The following is a 25,873-nucleotide window of genomic DNA, read 5'->3' as shown; positions in this document are numbered from 1 at the left end:
TAATAATCGATAACATTAATATATTTTAATAATATATAAAAATAAAGTGTATATTTTTGTAGTAGAGGAATATTGTAAAAATGATGTATTTTGGAAGATACGGAGGATTATGACGAAATGAACCCTTTTTTTTTGCGTGTATGTGTGCGTGTGTGTGTGTGTGTGTGTATGTGTGTGGGTGTGTGTGTACGCGATATTACGGAGCGCTTTTGAATCGAGAGATCTTTAATGAAATTTTTCCATTTCGAACATCAGAACAATCTCCACGTGCGAAAAAGGCAGTATATTTTGTTCGAGTCCCGCCGCGGGACCGCCGCGCCGGGTTCTCGCCGCGGCGGAGCGTCCTCATTTCTATACATGTATATACTAAATTCTACGAACCCTGACCTGTTGTCTTCATCGGTTAGCTACACACTTTATATTTCAACATCGTTTCAATTAAATCTCATTATCCATATAATTCTGAAATATATGATCTTATTCGTAAAACGTAGTTTTGTTTTCTCTAATCTATTATATATTTTATATATATATATATATATATATCTATATCTTTTGTTAGAATAATCCACGAGAGAGACACGCGACTCGTCCTCTGTCTCTCTTTCTCTTTCTCTTTCTTCTAGTCTCTAAAATAATTATCACTATACGTGAGAACGCGCGATTTAGCGTATCGTCAGGTAATAATAGCGTTTGAAAGGTAGACTTCGCCCGAGTGCCGCGAATAGCTTCACGGGAATTTATACTTTCCGTCCGTCGAGACACGCTTAAAACTACACCTAAGTCGAGAGATTCGCACACGCACGTGCGTGTATGTATGCATGTATGTACGTATGTATGTATGTATATGCGCGCATGTGTGTGTGTTTTTATGTGTGTCTGTGTACATAGAGGTAACACAGCGCGTAATTTTAATTAAGTACATATAGAGGACTCTATCACAAATAAGTACTAATTAATATACCTTGCGAACAGAAGACATTCGATGGATAGATCTTTTTTTTTTCGACTCGACTCGAGTCGACGCAGGCAGACCATAATGAGGACGAACACAACCGAGCGAGGTCGTGTCCCCGGGAGGGCAGAAGGGAGGAAACGAACGAGGGGAAAGGAAGAGACACGGTGGCGGAGTTTCCGAGGAATCTCCGGCCATCCGCTGCACGGATTATACATATGGCACCACGGGGAGAGGAGATTTGTCGAGTAGAGTTAGTCAGTTGGACGGTGAAGCACAGAGTTAACGTCGCTAGACAGTCGTTTCCCGGTCCACGTGAATGTACTCCACGAAACCGGGCGGCTGCTGTCAGGACGCCACTCCGAGAAGCGTCTCCTCGGTCGGTGCACGTCGCGGCTTCTTGCTCTTCTTCGGCCCCTTGTAGTGAAATCTCTTTGTATGAGCTTTGGATCTAGAAGAGACGAGGGGTGAAGATAAAGGGGAAAGGTGTTCTGCCTATTTGGCGCATTAATACATTGTATTTTCTTAATTATATTTTCGTCCTTTAAAATCTGAGTTTAAGATTAAAATCTGAATACTTCCACATATTTTATAGAAAATATATAAGAGATAAAGTATATGATAATTTTGTTGAGCTGAGAGATAAATTATGTGATAATTTTGTTGGCTTCTAGAACCCAAAAGATTTGGGAAAATACAAGGATGGGAAGTTTAATAAATCTAGCAAATATAAGGAGTCCAGTCTAAAGGACTAAAAATCTCAATCAATGAAGAGAACAGTAATAATTTCTGCATCGTTAGACACTTGCTTTAAATCCACTCTGCAATTATTACGTAATAATTTTGCCATTCTATATTGATATTTAATGCGATCTAAGGTGATGATTAACGTGGATTTCCTTTTCAAACGAAGTCGAGTTACCTGCTAATAAGAATAGTGAATAGGCACGCGAAGGCAGTGACAATTCCAGCGACGCCGGCGACGACCAGCCATATGGTGGGCGGGAGCAGTCCGAGTAGCCGCGCGCCGTTCCCGCAGTTGGCCTCGTCGTGACCGGACGGGCAGTGCGCGTGGCCGTCGCACCAGAGACTGGCGGCGATGCACGCGCCCAGCTCCGGGCACTTGTGCGGGCAGTCACCCATGTACGACGGCACGCCGTTCGTCTCGTTCTCGATCATACCGCCGGCGATCCTCTCCGGAAGACGTAGCTGACGGCGCAGGGCCGCGCGACTCTTGGAGATCTCGAGCCAGGAGGCGGCCGCCTGGCCGGCCTCCCGCGCCACGAAGTCGAGCAGTAGCGCGGGCGGTCTCGGTGGACCCGGCCACTTGCCCTCCTCCGTCGGGCCGAGCCATTCCTGGGAGAACACGTGCACGGTGAACTCGCGGGCGCCCGGTTCCGCCGGGCACACCACCTTCAGCAGCTTCAGCGGCCAGCCGGAGTAGAGGAGAATGCGATTGGTGGTCGGGCACTTGACTTGATCGTCGCTGCCACCGCTGACGCCGCTGACGCCGCTGACGCCACTGACACCGGTACCGCCGGCGCTGACGCCGGTACCACCGGACGTCTCGGGACCGGGGACCGGCGGTGGTTCCAACGGCAGAAACCAGCCCCAGGTCAGGACGAAGAGCGACCGGTTCTCGTGCGCCTCCACCAGCCACGGGAGACCCTCGCAGTAGATGTCCGGTCGCGACAGCGGGGGATTGACGAATCTCAGTTCGCCACCCTCGCCGCGGATCCGCTGCTTCCGCGGGCACTCCGGCACGCGAAGGAGCTCGAAGCTGGCGTAGAAGAAGAGCGTCTCGAAGTCCTCGTGGGGCGCCTGCTGGTCCACCAGGAAGGTTATCTCCAGCGCGCGGCCGGAAGTGATGTACGTGAGCGGCAGGTGCGACGTGTTGTCGCACAGACACGCCCGGGGTAGCCTCACGTCCCGCCATGGCGCTTCGTAAATAACCAGGCGCGCATCCCTGGAGCCCACCTCTTGCACGCAACGCGGCTTACCGGTGTGCGGGTCCGAATCACTCGTGCACATAGTGGACTCGCCCAGGCTGACGTTGTGCAGCGTCAAGCGGACTCGCTCTCCACTGCCGGCTTCCACGCGATACCTGCATATTGATGAGGCGCACGGTAATCAAAGTCAAAATGCATATTCATGGCTTTCAGTTCAAACAAATCCGCTATCTATAGGCAAGGGAGAAAGCGCCTGCTACTGCACGGCGCCGAAATCTTGAATTCGCGTTTGCTTAGAAACCCTTTGTCTTTCTAACGACTACCAGTCGATACTTGAACTACCAATCGCTACCCCGTATATATCTACCTGCAATCCAACTTGGTGGCACCACCCCGGCCGAACAGACGTACGTCACGCGGCGACATCACCTCGCCGACGTGCACCTTGCGCCATATTCGGCTGCAGATACCGTCGCCCCAGGGTTCGCCGGTCTGCACGGTGGAAACGAACTCGTATCGCGCCTGAAAATGGAAATTAACAAACTATACGAATCCAGCATAATTAACGTATATACTTTAAATAGATAATTTTATTTAAATTTAGAAAAGGGCCCCTAAAAAATATATTATACGACTGAATTGATCTATAATTAAACCAAAGATAAATGAGGAGATTTTAGGAGTCCGGACAGATGCAATATCTCATATACTCACGTGGAAGTTAATCGGATGAAGAGCGGTACCCAGAACCGTTTCCATGCGCAACGTCAGGCTGGACGTGGTCGTCAGGTAACTCTCTTCTTCGGTGCACGGCCTCGTCGCCCTGGTGATGTTACGAAGGGCCGCGTGGGCGCACAGCTTGGGCGTGTCGTCGCACAGCGTGGCCATCGGCTGGCCCGTGCTCTGTATACCGTCCCAGAAGATGAGCTTCACCGCGCACACCGACGCCGCGGTGATGTCCGGCGTCACCTGGCCGTTGGTCGCGTTGCCGTTCTCGCCGTTGCCGGTCGTGAGATCGCGCTGCGAGTACGACGAGAAGTATATCCACACGCGGTCGCCGATCGCGCCCTTGATGTTCCACGTGCAGCTGGAGCCGGGCGGTAGCGCGTGCAGGGGTGCGCGTATCGTGCCGCTGCGCTTGCCGCCGACGCCGGTGCCGTTGACGAAGAAGTGGCAGCCCTGCGTGCCCTTGGCGTAGTCGAGACCGTCCGAGTCGACGTAGATCACCCGTAGCTCGAGCTCGAGTCGCAGCGACGACGCGCCGAGCGGTATCGCGACCGGCGAGCTGCGGAACTCCACCTGCATGGCGGGCCCGCGCGCGGTCACCTGCGGCAGCGGGCCGCCGCAGTACACCAGGAGCACCGGGTCCTCCGTGCGCGCGCCGTCGCGGAAGATCAGCCGGTCCCGGTCCGGCGAGCAGTCCTGCCAGACGCTGAGGCTCGTGTTCACGGTGGCGCTGAGACCAACCGGGCCGGCGGGGGTGCTCTTGACCGATATCATGGCGTGCTTGCACGTGGGCACCTCCTTCTGCCGCACGGTGATCAGGCAGCTCGCGTTGCGCGGATACTCGCCGGGATAGTTCGGGCTCTGCAGCCGGCACTGCTTCAGGTGGCACTCGTAGAAGTTGCGGGAGCAGTAGGTGCCCGGCACCGGGGAGCCCCGCTCGATCGGCAGCTCCGGCTTGCCCAGCCGGGCGACCGCCTCGTTGCGCGCGACGAAGCGGTAACGGAGACGAAACTCAAACGGCACCGCGGACGGTGCGTGGAACAGCCGTATAGAGGCAGTGACCGTACTGGTTTCACTATACAATAACAATAATAAATCATTAATGATAATTACTAATGATTAAATTATTATTCCCATACAAAGTCTAAAAGCGGAACTTTGGATAAGACATCTTAAGGACGTCTTACAGGGGGTCTTCTATCCCAATTTTAGACTTTGCATTGTCTCGGGTCGGTGATAATAAAAAGCTCTTTAAATTTGCAGATCCGAGACCGAGTGACCTTTCATATCCCGCCGAAATATTCCTCGCAGCATTCTTTAACCAGGGAAAAATTGAAGATTCGCGGAACGGCGAGGTGAAGAGATAGTATAAGGTAGATAAAGAACCTATAATAGGATGCGCGACCCTCGCTGACGCCGCACCAGGAGCCGCCGGTGAAGTGACGGCCGAGCTCGGCGAGCTGAAGCGAGCCCTCGGGGCAGCTGGTGAAGTAGTTGTCGGCGTTCGCGTCGACGCGGCCGACGCTGAACGCGTCCCAGAGCAGCTGGACCAGCTCGCCGTAGCCCTGGCCGGCCGCGGTGAACGTCAGGTGGCAGAGGAACGGCAGGCGTTCCTCGGCGGGCCGCGGCAGGTCCAGCTTGTACGTGTGCCCCTCGCGGCCGTGGTACGTGCGGTTGCACGGCGTGCACATCGCCGGCTCGTCGCTGCCATCGCCGCAGTCGTCCTCGCCGTTGCAGTAGGCGTCGATCGGCACGCAGCGGCCGTCCCGACACGTCAACTCGGCCAACCCGCAAGTGCCACCGCCAATACCGCTGCCGATGATGCCGATACCGCCGCCGCCGCCGCCGCTACCACCGCCGCTGCCGCCGCCACCACCGCTGCCAATGCCGCCGCCTCCGCCACCCCCGCCACCGCTACCACCCCCGCTACCGCCCGTACCACCCCCGACGCCGCCGCCGTCCGACGCGTCAGCGATCAGCAGCAGCAGCAGCAGCAGCAGCAACAGCGAGACGATTCCGATACGATGCGACGATCGAAAATACTGCTGCCTGTTACTGTTGCTGTCGGATCCTCCTCCGGCATCAGCTATCTCCTGCCAACGAGAAACGTATATATGTCTCTGAAGGGGTTTTCTTTATTTGTAATGTTAATATTTGACGTAATATTTATTAAAAATCAGAAAGTCAAAGGTTCGAAGGATTAAAATTTAAACAGAAATTAAAATAAGGGGCCATGTGAGCCGTTTATTAAATTTTATATTTAAAATATAATAAACGTGCAATAATAATTTATACTTAAAATTTAATATTTACTAAATAATCATCACGAAATTTGGAGGACTGCCCAATTGAATTTTAGTAAAACATTCTCTGAAACAATTCTTAATGATTTAACGCGATAATATATTCGAGCAAACACAGATTATAACTACAAATGCTGCTGCGGCATTGTAACTTTTCAGCTGTATGGCAGAAATGTTACAATTTTGCTGCAATATTAATTATAATCTGTGTTTGCGCTGGAATAATATATATATATATATGTACAGGAGCTGCGAGTGTCCCACTCCGCGGACCACGGGCTAATCGTATTAAGCGTCAGCCCGCGTCTGAAGCGGGTCGGAGATTTAAATCGATCGGACCTTTCGTAAGATGTGTATCGGAGGAACAGGGGAGGGAAGGGGGGGAGGACGCGCCGCGTCGTGAACACCTGTTTCACTTTAAACATCCGCGCGCGATTCGCGCTAATTCGATTTTCACCGTCGGCGTTTCGTCCGTCGCGTACATACAATTACTGACATAAAATTGGAAATATACATTATTGGGATCAATGACGAGGGGATGCGGGCGGACGAAGTTCGACGGTCACGTCGAACTTACCATAATAGTTCGCCAGCGAAACGAGCATATCACAGTGACAATTCCGACGTTGCGTTGCGGATGATGTTGCTGGCGGCTCGGGATGATGACAGCATGACTGGCTCGACGAGGCGACGATGAGATGAGCGATGGGATGAATGACGACGGGGACGCGAAGTGGGACGCTGAAGCTACTACGAATCGCAGTGATCGTCGGCAGTGATCGTCGGCAGGACCGACGACGACATCCCCGTGGGCACGATTGTGAATAACGACGACGACGAGCCGCCGGGTACAGCCTCCCGGAGAAGAGAGCGCGACGACGGAGGGTACCACCCCGCTTACGCGCCACCACCACCGCCGCCGCCGCCGCCACCACCACCACCGCCGCTGCCGCCGCTGCCACCGCCGTCGTCGTTGCTGCACTCACGAGGAGCGCCCGCCACCACCCTCGCTTGTGCTCGTTGTGCACGCCCCAGAGGTCGATGCGCAACTGCACGCATCGCCATGTACCTTCCCCAGAGGGAAGCCAGCCGCGTCGCGTCGCGCGCCGCGCCGCCGCCGCCGCTGCAGGCCATATACATGTATACCAGGGGCCAGGGGTGAACAGAACGGGGGCTGGAGCTCCGTGCTCGCGCCGGAGAGAGAGAGCCCTGGTGCCTTGCCTGCCTGGCCACTAGGCGCCTCAATGCATCGATCGGCCCTCTCTCGCTCTCTCGCTCGCGCGGCTCTCTCATCCTCATCCTAACCCTCTCCCCCCCCCTCTCTCTCTCTCCTCTCTGGCGTTCTCTCCGTCTCTGTCCGCGACGCCCTGAAGCCCCGCAGTCGTCGCGCCGAGGGCTGTAGAGGCGCGAGAAAGGAAGAAGAAGCTGCGGGATCTACGCGGGGATCCCCGCGGATCTATATCAATCGGGATCGCGTGATCGTAAAACGTTAATACGCCCCCGGCTCGGAGGAGCGAGACCGGGGAAAAAGATAAAACAGGACCTCCCGATGTTTCGGGAAATATAGATTCGCGGGTAAATGTATATATCCTCTCTCTCTCCAAGAGAGTTACGGCGGACCGCTTTTCGCCGTCCACAGATTGTAATCTCCGCTCTGCGGCATTTCCTCGGGTTTTCACTTATCGGAATTTTTGCGCCCTAGTAACCGCCCTCCGGGTTCGGTTAAGCGTCGTCGACCGTATCTCGAGGAAAATATGCTATTCCCTCCGGATCGAATCCATAATGATAGATATAACGAGCTGAATTTACATAATATCCCACGTCAGGAAGCCTCTCGATTGCCCGGGGTCGTTAACCGATTTTCGGGCGAAGACGGAAAGCCCTATAGTGTTTATTTTCAGCAAATGATATAGTTATGAATGTTATGATATAGTCATAATATATGTATATAGAATATATATAAAATTTATATATATATATATATATTCCATTATATGTATATATAATTTTTTACACACATATAGTGTTTTTTAAAAGGCGTGATGTAGAGCCAAGCGTATAGAAATATCTTTTGTTAGCGGGAAAGGCGCTAACGCGCGTATCTAACTGAAGTAACTGAATTTTTTGAGTATAATTTTTATATATAAAAATAATTATTATTTATATTTCCTTAATTGGAATTCCATTTTATCAGAAAATCAGTATGTCAAAATATTAAATTAAATTTTTCTGGGTGCATTGATGTCATGGTGATGACAAGACTACAACTGATGTATAATTTATCGCAGAGATGTTACATTTGCATTTATATGCGTATATAATATTATATATACACGAGTAGGTAGCGGGTTTCACCGCCGCGTCCCTCTTTTCACCCTGCTGTCCGCGGGCTCGTCAACTGTCGAGACTCTTGACGTCGGTATATAGGGCGTTCCACTTAGCTCGGCTCTCTCGGGTATCGCTCTTGAAATCATTTTGCTCGAAGAGAGATATTATAATTTATAATCATCGAAATTATCCTGTTGTGCGAGTCAAGGATCATGCATATTTGCTTCTTTCAAATGGAGGACACCAAAATATCTTGTTTTATATCGATTGGCGCAAAGAGGGTGGTTCGTTTGTACCTCTCTCAAATTCCATGTCAACGTTAAAAACCCAGATCTTTTTTTTTTTACGGGAAATAGATCAAAGGGATTTGATTTTTAGAAAAAAGAATTGGTGTTGATTTCGCTTCGCTTTTGCCTTTCATCGGAATCATCGCCTTTGTCGACGAGTGGCGGATCAGTCGAAAGCAGAAAAGAGGAAAAGTTATAATTGGTATAACGCAAAAGAGAGTTAATGCAATCGTTACAATTTTGACCTCCCCCCCCCGCAGTAATAATTTCTTCCTCATGCGTTTCCCCGCGATGGGGAAGATCGTATCGTAACAGATCGAGCAGGCGGAAAATGAGCTTCGGAATGGGATCGAGTTAGGTGGAACACCCTGTACAGACGCGGCCGTTACCTAGGCTGCACACACATCTCCCGCGAATTCACCCCTCCGGCTCTCCTCGATACCTGCCTCTCCAGGTTTCCCCGACGTTCTCGAGCTCCTCTCAGAGCCGGAGAGAAGGCGCGTGCACCCACTGGCGAAGCGTGTCGAGGACGTACACGTCGTCGTGATCGTCACCGCCGTCGTCGTCGCTCGACATCGTCGAGCTGCTCCTAATATATGCATGTAACATGTGCAGCCACCGGCGCGTGCACCGCACAGCCTCCTTGTCTTGACGGTGACAACGACGACGACGACGACGATGGCTATCGAACGCGGGGTGCACACACCCTTTTCCATCTCTCTCTCTCTCTCCCTCCCTCTCTTTTCCTCTTTCGATCTTTATCTCGCTCTTTCTGGAGGGCGCAACGTACAAAGGGATCGGTGATAACTCTCTTATCGCGTTACCATGCAGCATCAACGGGCACTCTGCAGTCTCGCGGTCGCCAGCCCGTTCCCATTCTTCTTTCGAGCGCGCGCGGTTATCGATCTCCGCTCGGCGCGCGCTCATTATCTCCGCTTATTACAAAACGGTTCATCGTCCGGCGCGCGCGCGCGCGCGGCATGCTCTCGTCGCCGCGTACACGTGCTAATTAAGAATATCTAATCTCCGCGAAACGCGGTCACGGGGTAAATCCGATAGCGCGCGAGCGTGATGCGGTAAACAAGCCGCGGCGGCGCGCGTCTATAATTGGACGAGGGTGTAATACCGTCTCTCGCGTGCCGAGAGGCACGGCGCGAGAGGTAATTTATGCTTCTGCACGGAAGAGAAAACTGCGGGGATGAGCGTAACGCGAAATTTACGTGGATAATTACGAAGTGTCCCGACAGGACGACGCGCGGGTTCTCGAATGTATAATGGATTTATTTCGTTAATGTCGATGTGATATTTTATCGCATCTCTCTCTCTCGAACGAGACACACGCCTCAACTTACGCACTTAAGCCCGTGTCAGATTATATTGGAAATCGAGGAAATTGTGAATTAAAAATTATAACTTGACTATAATCGGCTAACTTTAATTTTAATCCGTTCTAATTGATTGAATTCTAAATCTCTAATTCTCATCCTCTAAAATGTGCAGTCCGATACGGGCTTTGAACATATGAAATTATTATCTCTCGAGGCGAAGAAATGCAAGATTAAGCGAAAGTCGAATTATTTTCTGATACTGTTGAGAAATCATCAAAGCTATCGGGAGAACATATTTTGGCGAGAGGCAACGCGACTTGAATTTAATTGAACATTTCGCGCCTTTCAGGAGGTGATAATTCGGAAGCGATACACCCGCGGTTATAAATGTCCTAACGCGTGAATTGGTATACGCGTATCGGTATCGAAGCACGTTTTACCCCAATATGCACCTGTGCTCACGTTGAAGGCAAGTGTGTAAATCAAATTGAAGTGAGTTACGATTCCAAATTTGAACGGCTAGCTTTTCGATATTGGAAGAACATGATGTGCGAGAGGTAAAAACTATTTCCTGATGGGCGCGCGAACTTTGAATCGATTTATCGATAATGTCATAAATTTTTCATCGAATATTTTATTCGACAAAATAGTAACATATATGTATCTCCGACCATAATTTTCCAAAGATATCAGAAGATACGTATCTCAATTCTCGCTTAATCATTAACCAATTTTTTATGAAAAAAAGACGTAAAAATTCAAGATAAATGTAGATATTTTAGAATAATTTAGAATGTCATTTGAGATACGAATGCTTAAATTTTATTATTTTCTCATTTTCGAGAAGCACGAAATTATCTTTAACGCGCGTATTATTCAATAATTAGGTAATTACAAGCATTAAATAACATTAAATAATGAAATCTACTTTCGATTTCTGACCAAAGTCCTTAAATTTCGCTTCTGCAACAAAGCTTGCATTGCCTTTACTCAAATCTAACGGTGGAGTGCGGTGCATCCACGCGCGTGAAGAGTTATAGAATGCTTTGAGGAGACCGCGGCGTGTGTGTGTGTGTGTGTGTGTGTGCGTATACGTGTGCGTAATCATGTGCATGGGAATAGCGGGGCAGAGGAGAGGAGGGAGATGCAATTGAGTGATGAATGCATCGCCGGGATGCATGCTCACCTAGTTATGCCATCGGCGCATAACGTAGATGGATTCATCGTTCCACTGTTCTAATTCAGGTGCCGGGATATCCTTAAATAGCGAGATTCTATTTGCAGACAGTGTGCGGATCGAAATCTTGTATCTTTTGTGAAAAGTGTGATTCGGATATTAATTCGATGCGATATTAAAACGTTCCGCGATCTGATTATCAATTTGCATTGAATTTTCGTAAGCTCGAAATCTCTCGTTTTCGATTCGAATCTTCCTTGGACTGTTTTTAAGATTCTGTATTTAAATATACGAAAACAATAATTTTACTATTAAATGTAGAACATCGGCAAGATTTTTTATTTTATTCCTCATTCAAAATATTCAAAATATAATCTCTTAAGAAGTCAGCGCCATTTTCCTCTAATGATTAAAAAAAAAACGGAATGAGAACAGGACTTCTTTATACGTGGCTGCAATAAGATATCCTAATAACAAGTCCGATTGCTCCGCAGAGGGAAGGTTAAGTAAGCGGCTTATATCTTCTCATAAAAATTGCAACTGTAACGAAACTATAATGAAAGCAAACTTTAAAAACGAACAGAATGAAGACTTTTGTTGAAGAGACCAAGGCTATTCGGGAGCTTTAGAACTGTGGAGTACTAACGGTACTGTAATTTCTGATGGTTCAAAGATCCATCATTGGAAAAAAATATTCACGGATCGAATAGAAAGATTTACTCTAAAAACTTGGGGTGACGCGGTGGCTCTGTGTTGAAGAAAATCGACTCGTAATTAGCAGGGCTCGGATTCGACCTCTATATATGCTCCGGTTTATAAAAGATTAAAGTTAGAAAAATTTCAAGAAAAGCAGGTGATTTTGTAAACCGAGAATAATGGACATATGTATATATGATCTAAAATCTTACAAGAAAAAAATATGTATGTATACATACATCAGTTATTGGAAAAACCTATATTCTTCAAGATCTGCAGCTTTAGATATACATTACTAATTTAAGAAGAACATTTATTTCTAGAAGTGTCCTCCTTCTTGTAAAGAATACGCTGCAGCGTCTCGCTCATGAAAAGATGTGTTTTACGAGAAATATTTCGCAAGTTATATATTTGTTTACGAAAAGTATACTTCGCTCGAGACGTTACTTACATCGCGTCCCTTGAAAGGAAAAAAAAAGGAAAGAGAGCTTTCTCCTTTAATAAATATATTCAAAGATATTCGTGTGCTGAATGGATATACAAATCAATATTAGGCGAGGAATTGATGTTAGATTCGATGGATCATGAGTTAATGCGAAAATTTGCAAGACCACAATAAGTGGAAATTAATTGCTTTAATCGCTGATGCAATTCGAATGTGGCAATGCCATAGTTTGTATACGGTATACATAGTGATGAAATGACGTCATTACATTTATATATCTACACCCCTGTGGTACAAATATGATTAAAATCCATTCACGGAAAGCCAAATGAGTTTCACACTTACAAGTGTCAGATAGCTTTTCATCATAGCGGTTCCGCTAATTGTTACGGAAATACAAAAAGTTTATATGTGTCACCCTAAAGCTATTAAAATACTGTTATTTTTTTTTCATTACTGACAGTTCACTTCAAAGAAATTGAATATACGAGGAGCGTGCAAATTAAAATTATAATTCAATAATTATATTATATATTATTAAATAATAACACCGCTGTTTCTTTAATTTTTTTTTACAATTATCGAATTGTAATCTTAATTTGCGCTCCTCGTCACATCACATCTCGATGTTTACGTATATGTACGATTCTAAAAGTTTATGTCTATATAATAAAGCTATCGTACATGTAGAAAATCTTGAATTTTTACACAGCGTGAATATACTTTAAATCGAATTTTTATATGCGATTACGGTGTATAAACGGAATTTGATTTGCACGATTGACTCGATCGGAATCGTCGCATTCAATATCACGCAACGAGTACAAATAAATTTAATAGAAACTTACTTCTCTTCCAATATTAGTGCTCCCGTCTCGGCATTCCGATTTTCTGCCTTCCGAAAAAAAATTCAATTTTCTTTTTACTGGCCAAGAAAAATTAACGGACTGAATAGAATCCGTAACAGATTTTCCAAGATCATTGAAAAAGAAGAACGGCGCGTCGAAGCGATCCTCTGGCGCGTCCGGAAAGTTTAGAAAGCGTAACGCGTACGTATGTCCTCCAGCTTCTTCGACACCTCCGATGGCGTTCTCTCGAGATCGCCAGAAATGCTCTTCTGCTTCGCGGGCTCGATCGAGTTGAATTGCTCGCAGAGATCGCCGTCGATGACATTTTTTACAGGGTAGTAGTACGACCGGAAGGAGAGGTGATCTCTGCCGCACAGAGGCGGATGCTCGGATCGCATGTGCATCTCGAGATGCTGGAAGAAATCGTGATCTTCGTGGCTCGTGAACGGCACGAGCACGCCCACCGTTCCGCTCAGGGTCGTGTAGACCAGACTCTCGGAACCGCCGGGGATGAGGGTCGCCTTCTGCAGCGACATCACCGTCTCGCCGACGTGGAAGCACGCCACCGTGTCCGCCTTCTGGCTCGCGCCGTTCAGCAGTCCCCGGTCCCACAGGGCCTTATTCCCGGTAGGATCCTCGTCCACGTCGTCATTAATGCCAGTCGCCAATCGTATCTGAAAAAGAGATCGGGAAAAACTAAGATATAACCGAGGCCGTTAATTCGCAAGGTTGCCACAAATTTTACATTCTAAAATTTCTTAACTTTTCCCTGACTTTCAATAATATTAAAAAATTTTTTTGTAGGTTCGTTTGGTTTGAAAACTATTTGGAAACCGTTAAATATTTTGTTGAGAGAACAATTTAACGTAGCAATATTAATTACTATTACTGTTGTTCGACATTGCTTGCACTTAATTGTTAAGTTGTTAGTATTCCTTTATCTTTTTCTTTTATATATGTGTACATTTCTTTTCCTCTGCTTACAATACAAGAAACACGTAAATATAGATTCTTTTTGATAAAAACTACATTCTGTTTATTGGAATCTCCATCTTGCTATTATACAAATATTTACAAACTTGAAAGAAGAATGATAAAAATATAAAGTCAATTTTAATTTTATAATTTGTTCACAAGTGACACAAGAAACTTAAAAAAAAGTTTTAGCGAAGTTTTAAATAAATTTAAAATTCCAACAAAAAGTAGACAAATTGAAAATTCTAATGCTGTTAGTGAAACATTTTAAATCTCTATTAAAAAGAGATATTTACATTAGCTAACAAAATTGTATAAGTGTGTGACATATGCATATTAAACTTTTTTAAAGCTAAGAATTTTAATTTTCCAGAAAAATTTGTAAAATTCCCTGACTTCCAGTTTCGTGGCAACCCTGAATTGTCACACAAATGACGAAGGTGGGATGCAACGCGGAGATGTGAACTCACCACAGCTATGTTTCCGAATTTGTCGGCGGTGGCGACGGTGTCGTAATCTAGCACGCACGTCGTCGTGATCCACCTGGGATGCGTGTCGTCGGCGAAAACGATCAACTGATTCTCCTGGCGCTTGTATCGCACCGCGTACACGGACTCCTGCACGTCGCTGACGTAGATCCGCTGGCCGATCGCGTTGATCGACACGACGGCGTTGGGTATGTGCTTGTTCTCGCACTTACGCAGCAACTTCTTCTTGCCCATGTCGTAGAGCCGCAGCATCCTGCCCACGCCAACCAGCACGCGTCCCTGATACGGACAAATGGCCAGCGGCACCTCGTCTAACGGGGATTTGTGCAGCAGCTCAATACTGGTACACTCCGCATTTACTCTGGAACACCGAGAGCAATTACTTTTGATTATTTCCGTCGCGTAAAATGTCACGCTCGTCGAAAGACACTATAAATATCAGCACTGCAGGACTTATCATCAAAATACAGAAGGTCAAAAATGATCATCAGTTTAGTTATCTGTTAATTATATCAGGCAAAAATTCTCGAAATAGAAGGAGATATCTTACTTGTATGTGTAAAGAAAACCGCCATTGCTAACTCTAGGATTCAGCTGAAATTCCTTCGCGACGCCAACAATGAGAAACAGCTGGTCACCTTGATTGGCGAACTTTACGAGGCAAAGACTGAAAAAAAAAAAAAAGACAGATTTATAATATCGGATAATCACAAAGATGAGAAAAGATCGACTGTCCCTTCCTCGCTTACCATAACGCGGCTAGATTTTGCTCGAATCGATGAACTTCGAACGTTTCTCCGGTGGTCGGTGCCATTAGTCGCAGCATAGAAGCCCAGAGGCCCGGGCCCGCTCGCGGGGCACCGAAAACCGCCTCGTTCGGCTCCTCCGACATGAAGGCCTCCGCTAATTCCCGGGCGACAGCGGCCTCCTCGGCGCCGGCCGCCTCCTGCATCTCGTCCGCCATCTGCTGCCGTCGCTGCTGCTTTGTCTCCTCCGTGTAGGCGTTGTGCTCCGTCTCGATGATCACCAGATGCGCGGAGTCCGCGTGAATCGCGAACTTCCGCGGCGTGTACTCCAGCGGGAAGCTCACCTGATTGAACACGGCGCCGAGTTTCTCGAGCGCGAGGATCCTCAGCGTGTTCGTCGATATGGCGACGATACCCTCCGGGCACTGCTCGGAGCTGAAGCCCGACGCGAACTCAAGGCTCTCGTACGACAGGGGCGTGAGATGGAAACGATTCTGGTGGTAGTAGCTCAGCCAGGAGCGGCTGCTCATCGCCAGCACCGCCTGGTTGCCCTGCATTCGTATTCTGAAGAGCTTCACGGGCCGGGAGCCCAGGTAGCGCGTTCTCGTGTCCGCGAGATCGCCGGAAATCGGGTCTAACACAGTTCTGAGCAGGACACCGTTCTGCAAACCTGGAATTAACGGCGACCGTATCGTACAACGTGTATTAAAAGGCGCGATTCGATCATTTATCTTTTTTTTTAAACATAAGTTTTAAATGTCACAAACAAAAAATATAGATGTCACAAACAAAAAATATAATTGTGTACAACTGAAGATATATTTACCTATATTCAGGTATAAACTGGATTGCTGCGGCGCCGCATCCTCGGAATTGTCGGCCTCCTTGGCGCCCATCTCCACGATGCACAAGCTCTCCGCGGCCGCTGGCAATGCCTGCATGCTCCTCGGAGCCAGACAGTCCGAGGGATCCAACGATATTATCCTCACCGTGTTGTCCTGCAGCCCGACGGCAAGGAACCACGAGCGCTGCTCGCCCACTGCCACGTTCCCGAGGGCCATGCACATTACCTCCGAGGGCATCTTCTTCCTTTCCGTATACTCGTTCAGTTGTCCGGTCTGAAAAGATTCGCACGGATTTACTTAGGAAGCCGATCATTGACGGGAAATTTCAACGGTGTCTTGTTCACTCTCCCATCAGTCTCCCAACCACTAAGCGAGACAGGCTTAGCTCGATTGGCCGTGCAAGACGAAATGAGTGGTTATGCTCTTCGCATCCTTTACACCTCTGAGAACAAGGATTAGACACCCCAGAGAGAACAAATAATGCGATCGTCAATAAGTCGCGTGTACGTTAGGAGGGAACCGTTTGCAGATACATACAGGGTCCATCTCGAAGTAGACCAGTTCCCCTCCAGTGAGGGCGATCACGACTTGACGTTGATTGACCGCGCATTTCACGATGGTCTTCTTGCCGGGTGCCTTCCACTCGTTGACGCGCTTATCCGCTCGTATGTGACGTATACCATCGGGATACACCTGAAATTTTAGATAGTTAAATCGTACGACTTCACACATCGCGTATCTAATAATAATAATGAAGCAAAATGTATATTGGATAAAAATTAAAAGATTTCTGCATTATGGTTGTGTTGGGCCTGTAATACCAGGAAAGTTTGGATTAGATCCGGAACGTTCCAACGATGCATGAGCCCGAATATTCTAGCACTTTTTTGCGACCGGCACGTGGTCGACCAGGTGCCGGAGATACCGAGTGCAATTAAAAGAAAAAGTCTACTATTCCATGCATAAACCATTCCGTCCCAAAAATATAAATTTTTCAACGTGGATTATTTTTCAGATTTTTTAAATTAATTTGCCAATTTCGAGGAATATTATTTACGATTTTGTAATTTATTTACAAATTTTATAATTTGAAATATATGTTCTAGTGACCGAAACGAGAATTTTACTTACTTCAATTTTACATTACTCTGAAACTTAGCGCAACGGTTCGATCGTAGCAATATGGGATGCATGGTTCACGCATGGAGTGCCCACCGAATACGATACGATTATAATTTTTCCATTTGTACCTGCACCAACGCGTCCTCGCCCAATGCGGAGCAACTCAAGGTCGGTGTTGTACCGAGAAAACCCGAGTCCGTCACTTCCTCGACAGTCTCGCCGATACTGAGTACGAGTGTGGCGTTCACGAAGGACACTATGATGTATGCATCATATTCCTCTGCAATCAAAATTACACAGCTCATCCTCAGTACACTCAGGGAAAGTGCGTCGTCAAATTGAATATTTGAATTTGCACAGAGAGAGAGAGAGAGAGAGAGAGATATGTAATAAGTTTTAGATAGTCCTCGATTTATTCGAAACTGCGCACGCTGTCGTGGGGGCACGGAAAGAGTCGACGGGCTTTCGTTAGTTATTATTTTTTTTTAATATTAGCTTCGTCGAACAAATCGACTCTTTAACTCGTGCCAATTTCGCGCCGACGTCCCTTACCTTTCGGTCATTCAGAGTTCTGTGGGTCAACCAATAGCGCGCTGGCATCCTGAAAGAGAGAACTGGTGTTTGATAAGAGTGTATCAAGCCACCAGGTTCATTAATATCATTTTACAAAAAAACCGATGCCGCTCGTTTTTTTTTAAATGTTCTTTTTAAAGCAAAAACTACGATTTTCTTCTCCAAGTTACATTAAGTATACTAAGTGTTCTTACCCCAAAGCTTCACGCAAATTTGTTCAAATTATAGCTTATTGAGTCACTTACAATCCACTTTCGTAAAAGAAAAGGGGGGAGAATGAAAGAAAACAAAATAATAGAAATAATAAAAGTCTACGATATTTTCGACGCTGACTGCATAAGACTGAATATTTCATACCTCGTCGCTTTAGAAACAAGTTCTTTTTTTAAAAAAAGGACAGAGATAGACGAGATATATACGTGTGTGTGTGTGTGGAAAGTAAGATCTCAACGAGAAGAGAAGAGACAAGCTAAAACTTGTCGACTGTCGAGTAAGCAAGTCAAGTGAAAACATGCAGACAAAATTGGGTACGTGGAAATTATCTTTCGACTAACCATCGATTCTTCTCTTCACGGTCCACACCGCGTTCGGGTTACCAGGCAGCTCGCTCACGGCCATCTCGGAAACCTCGAGGCCGTGGCGCAACACCCGCAACGTGGACCGCGGTCCTCGTCCGCAGGCGATGTACAACTGCGGCGTGTCCTCGTTCGCCAAATCCGCTACCTACGGCCAAAATCCAAAAAAGTTTCCCATGAAACGTCCGCTGCTCGCCTCCTCCCCCTCCCCTCCCCCCACCGAGTTAGACGCGACAAGCGAGAATATCAGACGATTACAGGCGTACGCTTGTCTCTCCAAGTATTCACTTCAATTTGCAATAACAAACCAAAGGCGACGAAGAGAATTCTGCTATCGCACATTTCCACAGGAAAGAGACGCACGAGTCAGCGTCCCCCACCTACTTTCAAGTGCGTCTAAATATCTGACTGAAAAAACACTCGTGCCTTGATTATCAAAAATAAATATATCACCTGACAAGCCATTATGGGCGAGAGGCTGTCCATTTCGTCGACCAGCACCAAATTTCGGAGCGGCCGCGGTGCGAAAAAGAAGGTGTCACCCTCCTCCAACGGCATCGCCGAGCTGAACTCCGGCTCGTCGTCGTCGTCTCCGAGATGTGCTATTTGATACAGGTAACTAAAAAAAGGACAGTGTAGTTGCGTTGTTCGCAGTAATTTGAACGCGCGCGTGCCGCATACGCGAGGGCGTTAGGTATCTTCTACTAACTGGTTGCCGAATTCCGAGGCGACGAACAGGAAACCCGTTTTCAGGACGCACATACTCGCCGCCACGGGCACCGTGTCGAAGTACTTGAGCTTGATCTCGGTGACCATGTCCTCGTCCGTCTCGAGGGTGATCTTGAAGATGTCGCCCTGCTCCGTCTGCGCGAGGAAGAAGAACATGCTCTTCGTCTTGTGCGTGGCCGAGCACACGAATATCATCCCTCGCTCGGGATCGTCCAGGTCGTTGCGGCGCCGCGGGATCGGGCAGCGTATGTCGTGCTGATCACCGAGGTTCTTGTAAGTGAGATAGTTCTCGGAGCAGATCAGCACGCCGCTCGGGCCGTCGTTGCCGCCGGGCACGGACACGAGGAAGTTGGCGTGCTCCTCCAACGGCTCGCTGTACTTCCGCACCACGTGATTCAGCCCGAGATCGAGCTCGTACAGCGTGAGCGTCTGCTGCGTCTTCACCGCCGCGTCGCCCGTGGGATCGCTGTCGGCTTCCTGAGTCACGCAAATTACGACGAGATACATTAAATAAGACGCACTTCACACAAATGTAAGAAATATATGATTGTACACACAAGTATCATCATAGTGGATACAGGATGTAATCAATGTTAATCAGTTGAAACACGGATCTCTAACTATAATCATATGATACTTGATATCGACACATATCTATTGTTCAAAATCATCTGATGACAAAAAAAAATTAGATTTACCTCGTAATCAATTTCTAAACAGGCAAACATAGGATTCTCAAAACCAACGTCGACACCAACTGTATGGTACACCAGCGTGTTGCTCTTGTGAGCTTCCAATGGAGAAGAGATTGTCAGACGAGCCTCAGCGTCTCTGTTGAGAATGTACACAAGTTTCTGCTTCTCGATTGCACCTGAAACAATAAGTACAATCTATAACACCAGATTCGCGTCAAGGCAAAATAGCAATTGTTGTCAATAAAGTACCATCATATTAACAAAAAATTGTAATCAATGTTAATCAGTTGAAACACGGAAAAAATAATCACATGGTACTTAATGACAAAGATAATATTGGATAATACAATTATTATATATAGTAACAATAAAAAATTAATAACGTTATATACAGTAGGGCTGGTGATTCGCTTCGCAGGCTTAGAACATTCAAACTTTGAAAAATACATTCGCGTAAAAAAAAATTTGAAAGTATTACAACCTGAAATATTATAAATTAATAATTAAACTTGATACTTATGCAAATAAGGAAAGATAATGATCAATAAAACAATCCAATTAAGAAAATTAAAAATAAAATAAAAACAAATTTATTCTCAAACTTCGAAGCTTCGAAGGCACCTTAAACTTCGAAATGTTGAAGTTGACTTGAAAGCTTTGCTTCGAACGCAGCAGACGCTTCAAGCATTCGAAGTAAGTAAAAAGTAACAGCCCCAATGTACGGTAATAACTTATTAAATAACTTTATTAAAGTGCGACTAGCAAGAGAAATTTGAGTTAAAATTTCTTTGTAGAACAATGTGCATTGTTCTATAAAACTGCCTAAAGTCAGAAATAAAAGTATACATATACAGTACCTATCATAACCGCTCTCCCTTTCGGATCGATGGCAAGATACTGGCCGGGGACGATGCGTCGGCATCCACTTTTGCCGAAGGTCTCCTGATGGACCTTCTCGAAGATGTTCTTGGCGGGGATGTACTCCAGTATCACTATACGCCCGGAGTCCGAGCCGACGACGATGTAGTCCTTCGTCGCGCCGGTGAGCCTGAACGCCATGAGCGACCGGACGATGCCGAACACCTCGACGGTCAGCAGCGTGTGGACCTTGCCGGTGTTCGGGTCAGGTCGCAGCAGCTCCAGCGACTTGCCGCGGGAGACGAGGATCTCCTGCATCTTGCTGCCGGAGAAATTGCCGTGCACCGCGTGCGTGATGCCCGTGGCACGTTGGAGGGTCAGATTGTACAGATACATCTTCGGTAAGCTCTTCGCGCTTCAGATCGTCGCCTTGTATCTCCCACTTCCGATCGGTGTGAATTAACCGGGGGAGGGCTCTTACGCTCTCGAGAAGAGTCTCCGGGAGTCCATGCTCTGAAAACGTACGTACACGCGCGTGTACGCGCTCAATAAAGCTTGATCGACTCTCGACACGACGCGCGCGCGGGTCGTCGCTCTCGTCACGCGGCCCGGAGAGATTAATTTCGAGACGTTATAGCGTGTCTCGCGGGAAGTAACGCGAAAAAGGAGGGCGGCCACGAGGGCGGACGGCCGCCGGGAGTGTTATTTTACCTCGATCGAGCCTTCGACGCGACGACGCTCGGCGATGCCTCCGGATTTTCTCGGTCGTGATCGAAGAACCGGGTGTGCGCAGCACCCACCGCCGTGGCCGTTGGCAAGAGAAACGGAGGGAGCGAAGTTCCCGGCAGCGCGGCGTTTGCGGATCTTACGCTGGTGTGGCGGAGCGGAGGGAAGGGGGGTCTCCGGCCGGAATCCGCCGGAAACGACGCGCGCCTGTCGCTCGCGCTATGCAAGCGCGGTCAAGCGTGATTGGTGGAACCCCGCTGGTGTCGCGACGCGCCAACTCAACGATTTACGAATGTTTATCACGAATGCCACATTCGGTATATCCATTGATAACGTCATGTTTAAAAAAAAAGGATTTATATACATACATGTGCATATTTAATAGAAAACTGCATCTTTTATGGACTCTAGTTAAAAAAAATTTATGTCCCTAGGAAACAAATCCACCTATTGGGTGTCGCATATTCGACTTGGAATGTATTTTGAAGTTTTCGAAATCGAAATTCTTCGATCGTAATTCTTGTATGATATTTTTAAAATGTCCATTAAAGATACACAATTTTTTATGAGAGTAAAATAATGGAATATCAAAATAGTTCCACGCAATCGATTCGACAATTCTTTTCTATGCTATAAGTGATGAACAGCTTCTTATTAATTGACAAAAACAAACCTGCAAAATTGTAAATATTTTGTTTTTTTTGAATATCATATATAAAAAAGGAAAACAAGAAAAATATATATATATATTTCTTTCTTCACTTTATTTTTTTATCAATCGTGTTAAAAAGATATATATTAATACTTTAACTTTCCTAGTCAACCATTAAATTACAAATATATACAAAATTTGCAACGATTATTAAAATACATTATTAGAATACAACATCTAAATTCTAATTCCGTTCGAAACTTACGGAATTTGAATTGAATGATCAACTCCAAATAAAATTTTGGTAGACTGACCATTCGAAAATTTATACACGGAATTTAAAAAGCTGCGTAATTTTAATGGATTCAATTTAGCAAAAAAATATCATTTCATAAAATATAATTTCATTATATCGATAATCTTAATCATAATTATCAAGTATTGAAATCTATCAGCATCGAGATTTGAATTCATTAAAATTCCGCTGTTTTTAATACTTCATTCTAATTTTTTTTTTAATTTTACTCAATCCTTCACATTTTCGAACGTGTCGCGTCATAACCGAAATTATTTTCCTTCTCGTCCTGCAGTATCGGTCGTACTGAAAAGTACTTGAACTTGTAGACCTGCGGCACCAGGCATTCGAGCACCATGTGAGTGATAGCGCCGGTGAATCCCCAGACACGGTGCTTACCACCCAGGTAAGACGGCAGGGTCACAGCCGGATGGCGAAAAGCCGTGAAACGTATCAACTCGGGATCGCACAATTTCTGCAGGCTCACCACGAACACATCCTCCACTTCGTCCCGGTTGATCTCCAGCTTCTCCGGCACCACCTCGCCGATGTAGGCCAGCACCGGCATCACGTTGACGTCGGTCTTGCCGATGAGGTTTCCCATGGTCCAAACGTCGATCTTCTCCTTGGGGATTTTCAGCTCCTCCCAGGTCTCTCGCAGCGCGGTCTCTCGTAGATCGACGTCGTCCTCGTCGCGCATGCCACCCGGGAAGGACACCTATAACAAACATGCGGTTGAGAAAATGAAGTCTCGCGCGCCTCGTCGTTTTAAAATAAATTCAATAACTCGAATAAATTTAAGTGAATTTAGTAAATGCTAATTATTTTTAAAGTCATAAATTTATGCAAATAAGCATATATATTTTACATTTACAAATTCTTACTCTCTGGATTATTCGAATTGCAATTTATATAATCGAATTATTCAATTTATTTCAAAATGACAGGGGCGAGACTTAATTTTTTACAAAAATATCTGTTGTAAATAAGCATGTATATTTTAAATTTGCAAATTTTCACTCTCTGGATTATTCAAATGCAATTTATATAATCGAGTTATTGAATTTATTTTAAAACGACAGAGGTGAAACACTTAATTTTCCCAAGAATATCTGTTCACTTAAATTCACTCGATTCAATAACTCGATTATGTAAATTGCATTTGAATAATTCAGAGAGAGTAAAAAAATTGATAAATGTAGAATATATATGCTTATTCGCATAAATTTATGACTCTTAAAATAATTACGTTAAAAAATACAAATAACTGACTTGTCCGCGATTGGACGTGAGCCTCATGGATCGCAGCGTGTACAAGAAACCGAGTTCTCCTTTATGTAAACATAATGGAACCAGAACGGCCGCTTCCGCCACTTTGTGCTTCACCTTCGGCACCTGGATGCGCTTGAATTTCTCGATGCAATCCTTGCGATTGCTCTCCGACAGCACCACCTCGGGCTTCAGTGCGGGGTCGATCATGTCAACACGTTTCGTCGCTATGGACTTTAAATAAAAACAATTAAAATTATTTTTATGTAGTATTAGTACATATAAGTATATATATACAAAATATTAATAAAATTAATAAAACTTATAAAATAAAATATAATGTATAACAATATATATATATATATTTTTTTATAAGTAAACATATATAGGTTTAATCCTATAAGCAAAAATATATTAATACAAACATATAATTATTTAGCTGCGTTCGGGGAACGTACGTTACCTGCAGCGCTATCGCATCTGTTCTTGTTTTTTACGATAATCTATTTATACTTAACAATAAAGATAATATATATAATAATATATATAATAGCGTCTGCAGCGCACTTTCTGAACGCTACCGATGATTGACGGTGTCGTAGCTTTTTTTATCTTATAGTAAAAAAAAAAATTGCGCACCGACAATCATCGGTAACGTGTATACAGTCGTGACTCGTGAACAGATCGGTTGCGACACTTTTTTTTAATAGGTTTCAACAAACGCGCTAATATTTTGCAAATACAAACCACGATTGGTGTTACTGTATAGATTAAGGATAGAGTACATCGTGGTTCGCATTTGCAAAATATTATATTTACCTACATAAAATATATATTATGTATATTGAATATGTATTGGAAATCTATAGAAAAAATGTCGCAACCTATTTTTCCACGACTGTGAACAGAACAGGGGCCCGGATATTATATGTATCAATATAAAAGTTGAAATTCAAATTTTTCACTTTCAAATTTCTCCCGGCCCATTTGCTCTAACCGCACTCAACTGCACCCAACTCTGCACTTCGGTCGGTATTTCATAGTCCGCGTTTTTATTTCAAGACGCGGGTCTCAAGTAATATCTCGGAAATGTTATAAATACAGCTCCGTGATCGGTGTGCATATCTTAAAGTTGTAATAAATATATATGTATAAGAATGGACTATGAACCCTCGACCTGTTTATGCATGTACCGGCCTTCAACCTAATTCATGACAAGTTCATATAGTGACGCACATGGCCGATGGATGGCGGCGGTCCGACGCAAACGCAATGCGCGATCTCGGGACTCTCTCTCTCACGCGATTCTTGAAATGCTCGCGACGGTACGTGAAAGTACTTACGAAGGCACGTAGCAAAGGGCGTATCGACGCCGCGGGTGACTGCATCAATCGGCGGATTATCGTGACATAAATCGCTCAACTCCCAGCACGGCCACGACGCGCGAGGCACACGAGCGAGAGCCTCAATGGACTGAATGGACTACTGTCAACTGAAGTGAAGTTCGGAAGCAGTTCGGGAAGCAGGTTAACAGATGTCTCCCCTATAAGCAGGTTTTTTGCCAACTTATTTTATTATGTTGAATAAAAAAAAAAGATGATTGGGTAACGATATATCAATGTTCATTCGTATTTTATATTTCTATTAAATAAAATACATTAATTGACGATATTAAAAGTATCATATAGGAAGATGAATTATTAAAATCGTTGATAATTATTTATTTTATCAATTCGCGGTCTGCAGCGTATCATTTTTTTATATTACATATTTCTTGTAATAATAAAATACAAAGATATATATGTACATTGCAGGGTGTATTTTAAATAAAGCCCTCTAATTTATAGCGTTATTTCTTTATACATCAAATATAATAAATATATAAAAAATTGACAAGTCGAAATTAACAAAGCTTGAACGATTTTTTTTTAGAATGCTCAATAAGTAGCGTGCTTACTAGCGTTATTTCTTATAAACAAATTGAGTCAAAAAGTCCTGAACGATTTATCTCTACAATGCTCACTGAAGCAGTAATTATTATACTATATATATATATATATATGCAGTATATAGTGATCGCTTTATTTAGCACTGTAGAAAAAAAATTCAGTACTTTTTGAATCAGTTTTTTTACAAAGAATAACTATTATATAATTAGTGGACGCTATTTAAGATACATCCTATATATGTACATTATAAAATAATATAAAATATAAAGAATATAAAACATATATGTATAAAGATAATATTAATAATGAAGACAAAATATGAGATAAGAAAAAG

General features: G+C 45.1%; 3 protein-coding genes across 5 annotated transcripts; all 3 read right to left on the bottom strand.

The window, feature by feature from the left end:
* Window positions 1-1,303: 1,303 nt before the first annotated feature.
* LOC105454414 lies at window positions 1,304-5,321 on the bottom strand. Its single transcript, XM_011697004.1, has 6 exons — window positions 5,017-5,321; window positions 3,619-4,705; window positions 3,272-3,426; window positions 2,520-3,059; window positions 1,878-2,441; window positions 1,304-1,406 (listed from the first exon to the last, which is right to left on the bottom strand). The coding sequence occupies exons 1-6, from the start codon at window positions 5,319-5,321 to the stop codon at window positions 1,304-1,306; spliced, it is 2,754 nt and encodes a 917-aa protein (XP_011695306.1).
* Window positions 5,322-12,238: 6,917 nt separating this feature from the next.
* On the bottom strand, window positions 12,239-21,421 carry LOC105454413 (splicing factor 3B subunit 3). The gene is made up of 13 exons (XM_011697003.1): window positions 21,360-21,421; window positions 20,648-21,161; window positions 19,794-19,966; window positions 19,076-19,572; window positions 18,820-18,985; window positions 18,346-18,514; window positions 17,347-17,498; window positions 16,634-16,789; window positions 16,078-16,369; window positions 15,255-15,921; window positions 15,056-15,172; window positions 14,488-14,866; window positions 12,239-13,716 (listed from the first exon to the last, which is right to left on the bottom strand). Exons 2-13 carry the CDS (start codon window positions 21,042-21,044, stop codon window positions 13,228-13,230), a joined length of 3,654 nt encoding a protein of 1,217 aa, XP_011695305.1. The 5' UTR covers window positions 21,045-21,161; window positions 21,360-21,421; the 3' UTR covers window positions 12,239-13,227.
* A 1,118-nt stretch (window positions 21,422-22,539) lies between these two features.
* LOC105454412 (nucleoside diphosphate-linked moiety X motif 8, mitochondrial) lies at window positions 22,540-25,326 on the bottom strand. Of its 3 annotated transcripts, none has more exons than XM_011697000.1 (3): window positions 24,934-25,326; window positions 23,594-23,824; window positions 22,540-23,039 (listed from the first exon to the last, which is right to left on the bottom strand). In XM_011697000.1, the coding sequence occupies exons 1-3, from the start codon at window positions 24,976-24,978 to the stop codon at window positions 22,560-22,562; spliced, it is 756 nt and encodes a 251-aa protein (XP_011695302.1). In that variant the 5' UTR covers window positions 24,979-25,326; the 3' UTR covers window positions 22,540-22,559. The 3 variants fall into 3 exon arrangements, with proteins under 3 accessions (XP_011695302.1, XP_011695303.1, XP_011695304.1); XM_011697001.1 differs by lacking the exon at window positions 24,934-25,326 and adding an exon at window positions 24,556-24,667; XM_011697002.1 differs by lacking the exon at window positions 24,934-25,326 and adding an exon at window positions 24,054-24,125.
* Between the last annotated feature and the right edge of the window lie 547 nt (window positions 25,327-25,873).

The sequence above is a fragment of the Wasmannia auropunctata genome, unplaced genomic scaffold (genome assembly GCF_000956235.1).
Source record: "Wasmannia auropunctata unplaced genomic scaffold, wasmannia.A_1.0 LD335985.1, whole genome shotgun sequence".
Taxonomy (NCBI): domain Eukaryota; kingdom Metazoa; phylum Arthropoda; class Insecta; order Hymenoptera; family Formicidae; genus Wasmannia; species Wasmannia auropunctata.
Note: the sequence above shows the minus strand (reverse complement) of the source record. Positions and strands in the feature narration are given on the sequence as shown.

Bases quoted from the DNA above. Each gene is read 5' to 3' on its own strand.
- LOC105454414 (XM_011697004.1), bottom strand. From the start codon at position 5,321: ATGTGCACGCCGTGCAACCGCACGTACCACGGCCGCGAGGGGCACACG. The intron at 2,442-2,519 runs GTCCGGTGGTAC...CAGCGGTGGCAG, and splicing joins CCGGTCCCCGGTCCCGAGAC to CGACGATCAAGTCAAGTGCC. The intron at 1,407-1,877 runs GTAACTCGACTT...CGTCTCTTCTAG, and splicing joins TTCACTATTCTTATTAGCAG to ATCCAAAGCTCATACAAAGA.
- LOC105454413 (XM_011697003.1), bottom strand. From the start codon at position 21,044: ATGTATCTGTACAATCTGACCCTCCAACGTGCCACGGGCATCACGCAC. The intron at 15,922-16,077 runs GTAAATATATCT...CGTTAATTCCAG, and splicing joins CAGTTTATACCTGAATATAG to GTTTGCAGAACGGTGTCCTG. The intron at 13,717-14,487 runs GTGAGTTCACAT...TCTCTTTTTCAG, and splicing joins AATTCGGAAACATAGCTGTG to ATACGATTGGCGACTGGCAT.
- LOC105454412 (XM_011697000.1), bottom strand. From the start codon at position 24,978: ATGCAGTCACCCGCGGCGTCGATACGCCCTTTGCTACGTGCCTTC. The intron at 23,825-24,933 runs GTAAGTACTTTC...TTTTATTTAAAG, and splicing joins GCCCTTTGCTACGTGCCTTC to TCCATAGCGACGAAACGTGT. The intron at 23,040-23,593 runs GTCAGTTATTTG...TGTTTGTTATAG, and splicing joins TCACGTCCAATCGCGGACAA to GTGTCCTTCCCGGGTGGCAT.